The sequence below is a fragment of the Gopherus flavomarginatus genome, chromosome 2, assembly GCF_025201925.1.
Source record: "Gopherus flavomarginatus isolate rGopFla2 chromosome 2, rGopFla2.mat.asm, whole genome shotgun sequence".
NCBI classification, from domain to species: domain Eukaryota; kingdom Metazoa; phylum Chordata; order Testudines; family Testudinidae; genus Gopherus; species Gopherus flavomarginatus.
The window spans coordinates 302,777,880-302,793,512 of NC_066618.1; the positions used below are offsets into that span (position 1 = coordinate 302,777,880).

The 15,633-nt window shown below is 52.1% G+C and overlaps 1 protein-coding gene across 34 annotated transcripts in view; it reads left to right on the forward strand.

Moving 5' to 3' along the window:
* Nucleotides 1-15,633, forward strand: part of SCRIB (scribble planar cell polarity protein) — a 234,812-nt gene that overhangs the window by 122,011 nt on the left and 97,168 nt on the right. For 24 of the 34 annotated variants that reach the window (XM_050939290.1, XM_050939297.1, XM_050939304.1 and 21 more), the window contains 3 exons: nucleotides 888-971; nucleotides 6,626-7,036; nucleotides 10,002-10,070. In XM_050939290.1, coding sequence (XP_050795247.1) covers nucleotides 888-971; nucleotides 6,626-7,036; nucleotides 10,002-10,070 — 564 coding nt within the window. The remainder of the gene's footprint in view (nucleotides 1-887; nucleotides 972-6,625; nucleotides 7,037-10,001; nucleotides 10,071-15,633) is intronic. The other 10 variants (XM_050939311.1, XM_050939312.1, XM_050939319.1 and 7 more) reach the window with 2 other exon arrangements.

Genomic DNA, 15,633 nt, shown 5'->3' on the forward strand with positions numbered 1-15,633 from the left:
TTGGTCCAATGAAAGTTATTCCCTCAGCCACCTTGTCTGTCTAATATCCTGGGACAAACAAGGCTAGAACATCACTGCGAGAGACTTAAATAGCTCTATCTGGTTAGCTTATCTAAAAGAAGATGGAGAGGTCACTTGATTACAATAAATGAGAACCTTCATGGGAAGAAAATACTGTATATTAAAAAGCTCTAAAATCTAGTGTAGAAAGGCATAACAATTACCAATGGCCGCTTGCTGAAATCAGACTAAGTCAAATTAGAAATAAGGCAAAATTTTCAACTATGAGCGAGACTAACTATTGGAACAAACTGCTAAAGGGCGTAATGGATTCTCCATCTCCTGATGTCTTCCAGTGAAGACTAGATGCCTTTCTGGAAGATGATGTAGTCAAAAACAAATTGGCTCAATACAGGCGTAACTAGATGAAATTTTGTGGCCTGTGTCATTCTGGAGATGAGACTAGATGATCTAATCGTTCCTTCTTACCTTAAAATGTATCCATCTGTGAGAAGCCCTGCACCAGGGACTGGGGCATTCAGGGATGAATGGGAAATCCTCAAGTCAGGCATGCACAGGAGAGGCAGGAGAAATTATGGGGATTTGGAACACTGGCAGGGGCATTTCCTGGGAGACAGTGGGTTGGCATGTGCTGTGTGTTGCTCTTTTTCCAAGCTGAGGCCTAAAGTGTTTCCTAGGTGACAGTGGTTGAGTCACTGACTGAACTTTTTCCCAGACAATGAGAGTTTTCCCTGGAGATGAGGCCTTGCTTGTTGATCGGCCCTTTGGCCCACAGAGGAGCTGCCCCTCTTTCTTTGGCCTGATCCCTCCTTCTTCCCTTATCCCACTCCTGGCCTGACCTCTCCCTGTTTTTCATTCCTCTCTAGAACATCAGCAGTGAGCCTTTGCGACTGGACTATCGGACCCTGGCAGCTTTGCCCAGCAACAACTTACCAAGAGTCACCCGGGCTGTAAGTGATGGGGTCCTCGCTGAGACTGTGGATGGGCTTGTGCTGGAGGCTGGCCCGGGATGGAGACAGCCAATAAAAGAGTTCCCCGGGGAAAGAAAAGGAGAATGTGTCCTGATGAGGACGTGGCCTGTGACCCTGAGAAGCAGATAGTACCACAGGCAGAGCTCAGTGTAGGCTTCTGGGTGGGGTGGGGAGCCGCTAGTGGCAAACAAGGTGCGCAGCACTACCCACCAATGTGGGACAGTGAGGAGAATCCCAGATCCAACTGGAATGGCAGGAGGCTACACAAAAGGACATGGCAACCACGTCTAGGACCTTTCATGTGTCAATCCCAGGATGGAGGGGCAGGGGTTCTTAGTTCCAGGGAAGGCTAACTGGATTTCACAGCTTGGTTAATGCTGCCTTGAAAGTAGGGAGGCCACAACCCCTTCTTGTCTCTTCCGTCACCCACACTCCACATCTCTTCCTCTCATCCCAATTCCATCGCCAGCAAGCCCTACTTCACCTTTCCTCTCCTCCTATTGCCCTGGTCCCTGTCTTGACTCTCCTCCTCTCCTGTTCCCACCTCACCTGGGCCCTGCCTCCCACCCTAGTCATCTCTTCCTGTTCCCTTTCTCATAGTGCCTGTTTTCCACCTCCCTGCTCATTCCTCCATTGCTTCACCTCCTGTCCTGTCCCATTCCATTTCCCAGTATCATCCTGAGACTCCACCTCCCCTTTCCTTCCATGCTCACCATTACTTGGCTCCACATTCCCTCCCCTGCCATTCCCCTGGCCCTGCCTCCTTGCCTACTGGTTGTTACTCGCACAGAAAAGTCCCACCAGGAAAGAATGTAGTGTATTTTTAGTGTCTTTTAATGTGACTTAGCAGCTGGAATCAAGGGGAGAGCCGGCCCCCTGTAAGCAGCTGTCTCTCTTCAGCCTGCCATGAGGTGCCCCGTGAAGGACTGCTTGGGAACTGCTGCCCTACTGGGTCCCTGCCTCAGACTGGGAGTTTCTGGGGGCTGTGGAATGCAGGGCTGCACAGGCTGCTACTTTGGAATGTGAGGGGACAGCAGCACCAGCATCTATAAATGTCTCATTTCAGACAGAGTGGCAGCTGATATCCATGTTCATCTCCCTCCAGCTGTCCTGTGCCCGACCCTGTACATACCCCTGATACAGAAAGCGTGGAGTTGGGGGCTGCAGGGGTGGCAAAGGTGCTGGGTTTTCCCTATGAAGGCACAGTTAGTCCACTTGGCCTATGGCAGGAAGCTCAGGATCAGGGCAACTGGCAGGGAAATGAATTGGTAATTTATCAGGTCTTTTGCAGCCTGACAATCAAGTTTAATGAATGTGACTATTTCTATTTCCTTGTTCCCACAGCAGCATTAGCTTCCAATTCTTGCTGTGTGTCTGATTCTTCCAGCTGGTTGCCTTTCTGTCTAATCAAGCCGTGTCTGTCATCTGGTCTGTCTTGTTTTAGATGCAGCATGAGCTCTGGTTCAGCCTATATGGCCTCCTTTACTCCTGGCTGTGTTAGTTTCATTCACATTAATTCCAGCTGGGGCTAAGAGAGCCTTTTAGCCAATTTGAGAAGGGTGGATTTTACTGCAGGAGCGTGACTGAGAGAAAGCCAGTGCCATCTGGAGTGTCTATGCATGTCTACCTAAACACATTTCTTAGTGATGCGGTCCTTCTGGAGGGGCAATGAAGAAGGAAGGTTCAGCTCCCCTTGGAAACTCATTGTTTCTCACACTCCTAAGCAGAGGTGGAAATGATGGAAGGCCTGGAGCTGTGGCAGGGCTCTGCTCTGTGTCCTGAATGAGATTTCTCTTGGGAACACCCCAGAGAAGGGGCAAGAATTTAAGGCCAGGGGGTGTCAGTCTAGTTTTGCTGTGTATAGGCCTCTCTATGTGGGTTGATGTCAGGGGTTTACTGCGAGTAACATGTTTTGTATTTGTATGCTGTATGTGTTAAAGCCAGCCGTGAATGAGTCAACTCCAAATGGTGCACAGAGTTGTTCCTGGTCCACTGTTTGTTAGGCCTATTTGTGGTCCCTCTGCCTGAGCTGCATCTGTGTAGTACCCAGTGCAGTGGAGTTCCTGGGCGGTGAGCTTGGCTTTTTCATAGATTTGTAAATTCTGAGATTTTTAAGGCTAGAAGGGACCAGTATGATCATGTACTGAGACTTCTTGCTTAACACTGAGTGACCCTCTCACCCAGGACCAGATTAAAGGTGAAGGGGGTCCTGGCTGTTATTGTTCTGGGAGCCCCTTTTTGCATATTCACGATCTTTAGTGCCTTACCACTACCCATGCCCAGAGCTAAACACTCCTTTGTTACATTCCCTTGGTTATTTCAGTTCCAGTTGTCAAACGTGATGGACCCGTTATAGAGCTGAGTGAAAGTTAAAACAAACAAAACCGTTTGGATTTTGGCACGTAACTGGTAGTAGTACACATCATGATGCTATGGCTTTAATTATCTAATCACCTATACAAATTAGATATATTTTGGGGGGGTGTCCTGGGAGTCCCAGGCTGGGTGAAGCCAGGCAGGAATCTGGTGCAGTGTGACTTCCCGCAGGGTACCCTTGCACCATGGCAAGAAGCTTCTTTGGCTTCTGCACTTCTTGGGTCTGACCTTGGAGGGTTCAACCCCCTGTTCACCTTGTGAGCGCCCCACAGTGAGTCCCCCTGGATGGGACACCTGGGGAAGCCTTATACACCCCCAAAGGGCCCTGCCCCCCAACTCTGCAGGCAGCAGTGACTCTCAGCCTGCATGTAACACAGAAGGGTTATTAGTCAACAGGAACACAGCGTAGAACAGAGCTTCTTAGCACAGAAATTGGGAACAGCAAAGTTCGTCTTGGGGGGATCCAGGGCCTGGTGCCCTGGGCTTCCCCCTCCGAGTATCAAAACAGGAAACTGACCAGTTTCTTCCAGCCCATCCTCTGACCCCCCCTGTGGCTCTTCCTCTGTCCTTTGTCCCTTTCCCTGCAAAAGGTCACCTGGTCTCTTTGCTCCCAGCACCTTGCAGGGCTGGGGTGGTAGGAAGGGAATCAGTTGCTAGGTTGCTCTCTATGCCTATGGTACTCACACCTGTCCTCTGGGGTCTCTGCAATGATCGTACGCTCTTATTCCACCACCCAGATACTTAAGCAATACATAGGGGAAAGTGAGGGACACACTGTGTTCAGAGAAAACATTAAGACCATTCCCACTTCGTCGCAGGGGCCCCTCAAAATCTGAGGCCCCAGGCTGCAGCCTCTAAAGCTCCAGTGTTAATCCAGGTTGGCCTCACCCAGTGACACGTGCATCAAGCCCAGAACTCCGGGTTGAGGCAGAGCAGATCTTTTAGAAAGATCTTGATTTACAAACTCCAAGGAATGGAGACTCAACCATAGTCCTAGGTAAATTATTCCAATCGTTAAATATCCTCATTGTTAAGAATCTGCATTTTATTTCTAGTGTAAATTTATCTGGCTTCTGCTTCCAGCCACTGGATCTTGTTCTGCCTGTTAGATTCCAGAGCCTGACTGTGCTGGCAGAAGAGGATTAGAGTTCCTGTTCTGGGGCAGAGTGATGGACCAGGACAGACTGACTGCATTAGCCCTGTATCTGCTCTGGGGGGCATGTTTTCTCGATCTCCCTATGCTAGAACAGGAGCCCAGCTCTTGAGGGACAAGACTGGGTCAATGGCACAATTTTAACAGATCCTCAGTTGCCCAAAATAGGAGCTGTGCTTGGCCAGTAAAAATAATCGAGTGAGAGGGAGAAGGAGCAGAAGCTGGAAGTCCATACCCAGAATGCACGGCAGCAGCCCTGGAGATCGGTCAGAGAGCTGGAGAGTCTCAGGAGCTAGCAATGTGGATGAGCCAAAGGAGGAGGGTTTCTGAGGCATCCTACCAGTCAGTGCACTTCTCACTTTCCAGACTCAGAAGAGTTGCATTCGCCTTCCCTTCCCCACAATGCCCGAGAAGGACAGTGCTCTCCTTCCCCCTATGTGGGCAAGACAGGTTGGTGTGGGACTAGTGGGATCTATGCTCTCCCACGCCCCAGGGTCTCAGCCCAGATAGAGTTCCATGGTGTTAAAGAAAAAAGCAGGGAGGAGCATGGCGTGGTAGGCAGTGGCTACACTAGGAAGGGTTTGCCTATAGCTAGACTGGCAGACCTAATAGAGATACAGCTGAGACAGGCAACAGCCTTCTTTTGCCAGTGTAGCTTATATCAGCTTCCCAAACAAAATAAGCTGTCCCAACAAAAGGGCTGTTTTGCTGTTATAACTTCATTTGCACAGAGTCTTTCTGGCATCACTCTGACAGTTAGGGGTATGATTTTCTCTCTCTATAAGTGTCACCCAGCCCTCAGTGTCTGTGGAAACCTGATACGAGCCGTCACTCTCCCCCTTGCTGCCTTAGCATGGGATGAGGTAGGCTGGGGGTGGGAGAAGGAAAGCGCCAGGAATTTCTGTGTGTCGTCAGCCTCCCAGCTGCCAATATAATCACCCACCTACCCCACCCTGAAGGGCTATTTTTGTAAGTGTCACCCTGACTCGGGCTGCAGAACGTGATCGGAGCAGAAAGGGTCTCACAGTTCTTTAGCCTGCTTCTGGATGGAGGAAGTTGGAGTGCTGGGCTCTGACTCTCTCCACTTCCCTGGAGGGGGCTCTGGCGGCACACCAGGAGACTGCCACTGAGAGTCTGGCCTCTGCAGTGTTAGAGGAGGGAAGGTCAGTGCTTCTTCCAATAAAACTACTGTGGAGAGGGTGAATGGAACCTAGGGGAAAGCTGGGGCCTTGATGGAGCAAGACTTCCCTCAACCTTTTAATGCCCCATTACAGCCGTGACTGTGGTGGGCCCAGAGATGTTTGTGCTGCCTTTCCTTGGGGAAGAATTTGTGTGGTGATGGTGAGATGCTTTTGTGTGCACTGTAGTGAGGTGGGTGGTAAGCCTGTGTGACGGTGGTGAGCTGCTTTCATGTGCATTGTAGTGAGGTGAGTGGCATTAGGCAGTGTGATGATGGTGAGCTGCTTTCGTGTGCATGATAGTGAGTGCAGGGACAGTGAGCTGTGGTGTTAGCCCCTACAGGGGCAGTGAGCTGCTTTCTTGTGCACTATAGTGAGGTGGAAGGCTTGAGCCTGTGCCTGTGCAGTGACAATGAGCGAGTGGATGGTGCCCTGGCTATTTCCTTACATGTTCTTCCCGGGAGCCTTTCCTGTTTAACGCCCTGGAGCATGTGAGGAGTGTGAGCTGGAGGTGTATGTGGGTGTATGCAGGCTCAGTGTGTGTCTCTGGCTGGAAGCGTGGGCTTAGTAATTTCAGGAAGTAGCCAGGTGGCATGTGACACGGATGTGCTTGTTGTGTGTACTCCCTTATATGCAGATAGAGCAGGAAGCTCTCCTCTTGAGCCCATCGCATGGGATCCCGTAGGTAAGGCCTTGCCAGGAGGCATGGGAATTTTGCACACCTCCATTGCATATGACGCTGTTCAGCATTGTGATTCCCCTAGTGCAGAGCCAGGGAACTGTGGTGATTGGCGTTGTTTGTGGGAGCTCTCCTGTCCCCAGTGTCTAGGAGTGATGGGGGCAGTGATTGACACCGTTTGTTGCCTCCTCTCCCTTACGATGGCTGTTCTTTCTTCCTGTTTCTGACCCTTTTGTTTCCCTCTCAGCTCGTTCAGTGTGATCGAGCCAGCTCTGGAATGGAGAGTGACTGCGCTGTGCTGCCTCTGCCAGTGGCTCTGGACAGCCAGAATTCAGACCCTGACCCAATCGCAGGCCTGAGCAGCACTGTAACTAGCCCACCCCAGGACCCGGCATCACCTGGCAAGCACAAAGAAAGGGCAGCCCTGGTCCTGCTACACATGCAGGAGCCTATGGGCTGCCCCCTGACCCAGGACCAGCAGCCAAAGCCTCAGGAGCCAGATCAAGAGAGTATGGTCGACTCTCAACCAATTCTCTTCAATGAGAACCCCTTTGTGGTGGCTAATCGAAGGGGGAAGGCAGCAGGCAAGGCCTGTCTGGGGGGCCCTCCCCTCGGCTATGGCCAGGGGGGAGTTCTGAAGACCAACCTTTACTCCAAGGCAAGCAGCCCTGCAGCATCTTGTGTGTAGCATGCAGTCACACAACTAAAGCCCACCGGTGTCCTACTAAATCAGTGAGCATGCTGGATGTTGGCAGCACAAGGCCTGTGCAGGGGCTAACCCCACCTAACATACAGCAATGTCGTGTGCCATGTGTGTTGTGTCGCAGCGGACTCCTGAGGGCCTCCCACATTGCTGTGTGTGGGCGCTTGCCATTCCCATAACAGGGAGCGAAAGTGCTGGGGTCACTAGTGTGCCCCACCACCAGACACCTAGTACACAATGAATGAGCCCAGTCTGTGCTGGGTGGGGGAGGGTCAGTGACACGGGGGTGGGGTGGCAGTGCCCCTGTGCCTCTGTCTGTGCTGGGAGGGTCAGTGACATGGGGGTGGGGTGGCAGTGCTCCTGTCTGTGCTGGGAGGGTCAGTGACACGGGGGGTGGGGTGGCAGTGCTCCTGTCTGTGCTGGGAGGGTCAGTGACACGCGGGGTGGGGTGGCAGTGCCACTATCTGTCCTGGGAGGGTCAGTGACACAGAGGTGGGGTGGCAGTGCCCCTGTCTGTGCTGGGAGGGTCAGTGACACGGGTGGTGAGGTGGCTGTGCTCCTGTCTGTGCTGGGAGGGTCAGTGACACGGGGGGTGGGGTGACAGTGCTCCTGTCTGTGCTGGGAGGGTCAGTGACTCGGGGGGTGAGATGGCATTGCTCCTGTCTGTGCTGGGAGGATCAGTGACACGGGGGGTGGGGTGACAGTGCCCCTGTCTGTGCTGGGAGGGTCAGTGACATGGGGGTGGGGTGGCAGTGCCACTATCTGTCCTAGGAGGGTCAGTGACACAGAGGTGGGGTGGCAGTGCCCCGTCTGTCCTGGGAGGGTCAGTGACATGGGGGGTGGGGTGGCAGTGCCCTTGTGCCCCTATCTGTGCTGGGAGAGTCAGTGACACGGGGTGGAGTGGGGGTGGCAGTGCCTTATGCCCCTGTCTGTGCTGGGGTGTGTGTGTCAGTGACATGGGGGGTGTGGATGGCAGCTGCCCCCTGTGCCCCACTCTGTGATGTGGGGTTATTGACACAGGGAGTGGGGGTGTCAGTGCCTCCTATGCCCCTGTCTGTGCAGGGTGTGGGTTGTCAGTGACATGGGATGGGGGTGGCAGTGCCTCTGTGCCCCAATCTGCACTGGGGGAGGGTGGTCAGTGAGAGAGGGGTTTGCATGACAGTGCCCCCAGAGCGCCATCTCTCTGGAAGTGTTACTGACAGCATGGTTGGAGGGTGGCCATGCCCTTGTGCCCCTGTCTTTCTGTGGTTTGGTCACAGCAGGGAGTAGCAAAGGAGCCTTTTGTCCTGTGTCGGAATCACATTCACGTGCTTGGCATTGTCCAAATCTGAGTCCTTTCTGTACATCTGTACATTGAAGACAGCCCGTCTCGCTAGCACAGTGTGCAGCACAGCTCGTATCTCCAGGCACGCAGAGCCATTTCTCCACAGCTCTGCTGCTGACCTTGACAGTATCCCAAATTTCACAACTAGGTCTGGAACATGAACTCTCAGGTTTACTCTGCTCTGTGTAGGACAAATCCTTTGTTTGAGAACCTAGGCTACAGTGATGAAAAGACTATTGCAGCTGCACCGCCATGTCCTTTGTGGTTTGCCCCAAAAGGCAGAATAGAAAGAGAAACAGAGAAGAAGGCGGGTTGACTGATTTGGGGGCTAACATGACACTTGAGCAACCTGGGTTTAATTCCTGGCTTTGCCACAGAGTTTGGGCAAGTCAGTTGACCAGGTTTGCAAAGGTATCTAGTTATCTGGAGCCAGAGATAGGTCCCTAGTGGAATTTACAGGAACTCTGTGACCTAAGCACTTGGACACTGCTGTAAATCCCACTGGGCTATCTGCATCTTTAGGCACCTAATAGCTTTGTAAATCCAGCCCTTGATGCCTCAGTTCCCATCAGTGAAATGGGGATAATAGCACCTTCCAACCCCACAGAGGTGTTGGGAGGATAAATACCTGAAAGACTGGAGGATGCTCAGATTAAAAAATTGTATTAAAGCTAATGTTAAAAAATTATATAATACACAGGTTAAGAAAAGAGTGTCTGTACATCTGGGTATAGTTCTTAGATTATCCACGAATACAAAGTTTGTTGAAAAGTTAACTGTGATGGGGGCCGTATAAATGCTTAAGATCTTGTCTACACTTAAAACAATACAGCGGTTTCACTGTAGCACTTGCGTGTAGATGCTACCTATGCTGACAGGAGGGGGTCTCCCATCAGTGTAGGTACTCCACCTCCCCAAGGGGCACCACTGCAGAATTCTCCCGCTGACCAAGTGCTGTCTGCTCTGGGGGTTATATGTCAGTTTCACTGCATCACACAGGAGGGTGGATTTTTCACGCCCCTGAATGCCGTAGTTATATCGACCGCATTTTCTAGTACAGACCAAGCCTAAGACAGAGAGAGGAAGGTTCAAGGTTCTTCCCCTCCCCATCTCTTTGGATCTATTGCATTCTTGTTGCCGGGCAGTGCGTGGGGTTGGGAATGTATCGTCTCCCTCTTCTCCAAGCAGCAGAGATTCAGAAGAGGTCCTTGGGCAGGAGAAATTGTCTTGGCTGTGGCCTTTATTGTTTGCTGGAGAGGAGCTGAGGCCTCTAACCCAGTTATGGGATGAATAGAGGCTATTTTAGGGCTTTGATTCAGGGAAGTGCCAGGGAAGGCAGCCTTGCCACAGCAGCTGGGTATGGAGCTGGGGGTAGTGCTGCTGTCTTATTCCCCGTGCTGGCTGTGCTTTCCTGCTGTGTTGCAGCTGTTCCTGGGTCCAGTGCTAGTTCTGCTCGCCCACTGTGTGGAGCTGCTCCTGGCACCAGTCCAGATGCCAGCTCTGCTTCCTGCTGCATGGCCCTTGAGCCCGGTGCCAGGTTAGATGCACAGGAGCTGAAGCTGTGCAATAACTTCATGGTTTTGTCTGTGTTTTCAGGCTCCAGCAGGCGAGTCTGGGCCTGGGAGCTCCAGGCGGGATGCCTCTTACTCACCGAGCAGCCAGCAGGTGAGTCCCTCACACTGAGGGCTGACAGTTTGGGGAAGGGCAGCAGGTACCACAAAGGCAAGAAGGTTTCAGTATGGGAGGATGGAACAGGAGGCCAACTCTCTGCGTTTTGATTACAAAACTAGAATGATATAAAATTACCATGGCACTGTCATAGTATAATTCCCAATTCTGAACCTTAGCGTCCAAAATATGGGTACTAGCATGAATTCCCCTAAGCTTAATTACCAGCTTAGATCCTGTAGTGCTGCCACCAATCAGGACTTAGAGTAGAGTGCCTGATAAACTCTGGTCTCCCCCAAAACCTTCCCTGGGGACCCCCAAGACCCAAATTCCTTGAGTCTCACAACAAAGGGGAATAAACCATTTTCCTTCCCCCTCCTCCCTTCCTCCCAGCTCCTTTCCACCCTGGGTACACTAGGAGATCACCGTGATTCAAACTCCTTGAATCACCACACAGAGAGGAATGATACCTTCCCCCCCTCCTTTTCCCTTCACCCAGAGGCAATACAGATTCAAACTCCATGAATCTAAAACAAAGAGGAAATTCACCTTTCCGTTCTCCCCACCAATTCCCTGGTGAGTACAGACTCAGTTCCCTTGAACCTCAACAAGGGGAAAAAATCACACAGGTCTTAAAGCAAAACTTTTAATAAAAAGAAAGAAAAAAGGTAAAAGTTATCTCTGTAATTTAGATGGTAAAAGTACAGGGTCTGTCAGCTTATAGAAATTGGAGAAACAGCCTCTTCCAGCAGAAATACAATTTAAAATACTTTCAGCCAAATACACATTTGCAAATAAAGAAAAAACAAATAAAAAGACTATACTGCCTTTCTACCTTTGTACTTACAAAATTGGAATAGAAGATTAGAGAGTCTGTAGGTACGTGTGGTCACTCTCAGAGCCCAGAGAGAACAAAACAAAACCCAAAAAACACAAACAAAGGCTTCCCTCCACCGAGATTTGAAAGTATCTTGTCTCCTGATTGGTCCCCTGGTCAGGTGTTTGGTTCCCTGTTTGTTAACCCTTTACGGGTAAAAGAGACATTAACCCTTAACTATCTGTTTATGACAGGCACATATTACATGGATTAAAAACTGGCTAACTAATAAGTCTCAAAATGTAGCTGGTGAATTGTCATTGAGCAGGGATTGTTTCTTGGCATAGGCTATTTAACATTTTTATTATCAAGGACTTGGAAGAAACATGAAATCATCACTGATAAAGTTTGCAGATGACACAAAAATTGGGGGAGTGGTAAATAATGGAGAGGAGAGATCCTTGACTCACAACCATATGGATTTATTGGTAAACTGGACACAAGCAAACAATATGCATTTTAATGTGACTAAATGTAAATTTTACATCTAGGATCAAAGAATGTAGACCACATTTATGGGACAAATCAATCCTGAAACCAGTACAGAGAATAGAATTCACTAGAGCAGTCCTGGTGGGAAGGCCCATTGAGTGGAGCTTAGTTCTGAAACTAAAAGTTCATCCTGTCACCACAGTGCATAGGTGCCTTTGGCTTTTGGGAGACATGGCAACGTTTACCTTTATAGTATAGCATGCCAGACTACAGCTCAGGAAGTGACAAGGATGGCTAGTTTTGGTGCATGCCCCGAGTCGTCATCTAAACAGGATGGTTCTTCTTTGAGTGATTGCTCATGTGTATTCCACAGTAGGTGTGCATGCTTGCCACGTGCACCGGTGCCAGAAGTTTTTCCCTCAGCAGTACCTGTAGGGGGAGCGCTGCTGCAGCCCCTGGAGAGGCACCGCTATAGCGCGCTATAAGGGAAGCCACACGCTCCCCACACCCTCAGTTCCTTCTTGCCACCAGTGACCGTGCATCGGAACTACTCTCTCCAGATTTTCTGCAGCTCATCTCAAATCTCGGTTGTTCAGTAGTACCTGTTCCAGTTACTTAGTAAAAGTTCTAGTTTAGTTAGTTATTCTTCAGGCCAGGGCATGATCCGGGCCCCAGGGTTTAAATCATGTGAGTCTTGCAAGCGTTCGATGCCCAGGGGTGACCCACACACCGACTGTCTCCGCTGCCTGGGTGAATTGCACATCAGCGACCGCTGTAAAATCTGCAGGTCCTTCAAACCCAGGATGAAAAAAAAAGAGACACATTAGACTTTGGGCCCTTCTCATGGAGTCAGCACTGGCTCCTACCCTGGTGCGCCAAGCGGAATTGGCACCGGGTACTTTGTCTTCGGCATGTGGCAATCCTCCGGCACCTACCGGTGGCTGGCGCTGCTCTCCGTCGAAAAAGCAGAGGAAGGCTTCATCATCTCAGAAGCGTAGAGAGAAGACACAGGGAGAGGCTAGACCTAGGTCGGGCAGCCCTAGTTCCTTCCCCCACCCCCCGGGCTCTAGAGCTCCGACTCAGGTTGAGTGGAGCAGCCCGGTTGCGTTGACTCAGACCTCTCAGCTGAAGTCCGCATGCCTTTGACACCGGAGGCCCTGCAGGTTCCTGGGGCACCATCAGCACCTGGACCCTGCTCTAGAGGCAAGCCGCCGCTGGGGTCTCGTCAGCCAACGCTGACCTGATGCAGATCCCAGTTAGGAGACCGCTCTCGGGACTGCTCATCGCCCAGCATCCTGTCGGGACACAGCGCCCAGCCTCCACTCTCGTCACCCTCCAGGTTATCTGGCAGGGTGCCATTGGAGCACAGTTCTGGGCACCACTCCATGGCGAGTACAGACTATCAGCGTGACAGGCTCCAATGCCATAGATGCTCCTCTTGGCGCAGCTACCAGAGCCGCTTCCAGCACAGACGCTGTCTCCAGTCATGCTCCAGCTGTCGCATGTCGAGGCATCACGCCCACCACTCCCGGCAGGGATCGTCAGCTCGGCGTCGTTGCGGATCCAGGAGTTGAAGCATCTCGAGGAGTAGCAGCTCGAGGTTGCACCGTTCCTCGACATTGGTGCTCTAGTCCCGTGGCAGACGCCATGCTCGGTATCACCGGCTGTACTGCTCGCACGGCACCGACAGGTCGTTGGTAACCCAGACCTCGACCCACACGCAGTACCCTATGCTCCAGCCAGGCCAACCCGACCAGCTGGTGCTGCCAGTGGCAATGGCAGGGACCCCTGTGGCAGAGCCAGTGGTGCCAGTGGACCCCCTAGCTCCCCATGCATGCCGAGCAAGGCCCTCGATCGATAGCAGGAGCATCGGAGACTCCATCAGCCGCACTGTCCAGACCTCTGAGGGATAGATCAGCGGGTCACGGTTCCTCGGCACCACACGAGGAGTCCGATCAAAGGGTGGACCCCGTGGCAGCAGCCGACATGCAGAACCTGATACTGGTCCCCCTCCCCCGCACCGGATGACAAGATCACAGCTCCACCCCCCTCCATACCGCAGGAGGACTTCAGGGCCCATCAGGAGCTGCTAAAGCAAGTAGCATCTAGTCTCCATCTCCAAGCTGAGAAGATGGAGCGACCTTTGGACTCGCTGTTTTATGTGCTCTTATCCTCAGCACTGGGCAGAATGGCCCTCCCGCTCCATGAAGGGCTGGCCAACATCTCTAATGCCCTTTGGCAAACATCGGCCTCCCTGGCCCCAATATAAAAAAAGGTGGAGCACAAATACTTGATGTCCACAAACGGGCATGAATACCTCTATACTCACCCAGCCCCCAACTCCCTAGTGGTGGAATCTGTAAACCACAGGGAAAGACAACGGCAACCAGGACTTGCACCCAAGAATAAAGACTCCAAAAGACTGGACTTATTTGGCAGAAAGCTTTATTCGTCCACCAGCTTCCAGCTCCGGGTAGCCAACCACCAGGCCCTCCTCAGTAGATATGAGTTTAACTTGTGGAGTCACTGCCAAAATTCAAGCCCTCCCTTCCAGAGGCCGAAAGGAAGGAATTCAAGTAGCTGGTGGAGGAGGGTGCTGCTGCCGCAGAGGCTGCTTTGCAGGCGGCGTTGGATGCAGCTGACACGGCTGCTCGATCCATGGTCTCTGCGGTGTCCATGCGTAAGGCATCATGGCTACTGCTATCCGGGCTCTACATGGAGGCGCAGTCCACGATGCAGGATCTTTCCTTTGATGGCAAGGACCTGTTCACGGAACAAATAGACGTGAGGCTCCATGGCATGAAGGACTCATGTACCACCCTTCAAACCTTTGGGCTCTACGTCCTGCCCAAGGAAAAGCCTAAGGCACAAGCCTTCATCCCTGCGCCCCAGCCAGATACGAGCCCACCTACAAGAGGTCCAAAACTCAGAAGAGGTGACCTCAGAGGCAGTCTCGCTCTGCCCCACAGCCTGGGCCCTCTAGGGGCAAGCAGCAGGGCAAGAGACGGTTTTGACTGGCTGCGAGATGGTACCCCGGTGACCCCCGAAGGGACCCTTCCACCAGTAAAGTTAGTTTTCAGCAACCACTTGTCTGTGTTCCTTGTGGAATGGTCCTGAATAACATTGGACCATTGGGTCTTCAGCACCATTTCCCAGGGTTACATGCTACAGTTTGTCTCATTCCCACCCCACCCCCTTGGACGGCAGGAGTGACCCCTTGCATTTACCCTGCTACAGCAGGAAGTGGGTCGGCTCCTCAGCCTGAGAGCCGTGGAGAAGGTTCCATGGGAATTCCGGGGGAAAGCTCCCATTACTTCCTGATCCCCAAGGTGAAAGGGGGGCTCAGACCCATCCTGGATCTGCGAGGCCTCAATTGGTTCATGGCAAAATGCCAGTTCCTCATGGTCTCTCTGGCATGTATCATTCCCTTCCTGGATCCTGGTGACTGGTATGCGGGCCTGGACTTTCAGGACGCATACTTCCATATCCACATATTCGAGGGGCACAGACGCTTCCTACGCTTCCTAGTGGGACAGGACTACTACCAATTTATGGTCCTTCCCTTTGGCCTGTCCACCGTGCCCAGGGTATTCACAAAGTATATGGTGGTAGTGGCGGCCTACCTCAGACACCAAGGGGTACAGATATTCCCCTACCTAGATGACTGGCTGCTTGAGGGCAGCTCGCGGTCCCAGGTACGCAACCATTTGAACCTGCTCTTGGCCACATGTGCCAAACTAGGCCTCCTAGTAAACAAGGCCAAGTCGACACTGGTCCCAATGTAGCGCATAGAATTCATAGGCGCTCTCCTGGATGCCTCCAAGGCCACAACCTCCCTTCCCATGAACAGGTTCCGGACCCTGAAGGGGCTTATAACCTTGGTCATGGAGTTCCCCATTACCATGGCCAGGGCATGCCTACAGCTCCTGGGCCACATGGCAACATGCACGTATGTAGCCCGCCACGCCAGGCTTCTTATGAGGCTCCTCCAGCTCTGGTTGGCCTCAGAGTTCTCCCAGGCCAGGGACAAACTGGACAAAGTCCTCTCGGTACCAGCATGGGTGATCGCCACGCTACAGTGGTGGTCCTGCCTGGTCAATATGCTCCAGGGAATTCCCTTCTGGGACCCGACACTGTTGCTGGATCTAGTGTCCGATGCATCGGACTTGGGCTGGGGGCTCACATAGGGACCTCACGGACCCAAGGTTTGTGGTCCACCGGAGAGCTGTCCCTTCACATAAATGTCAGGGA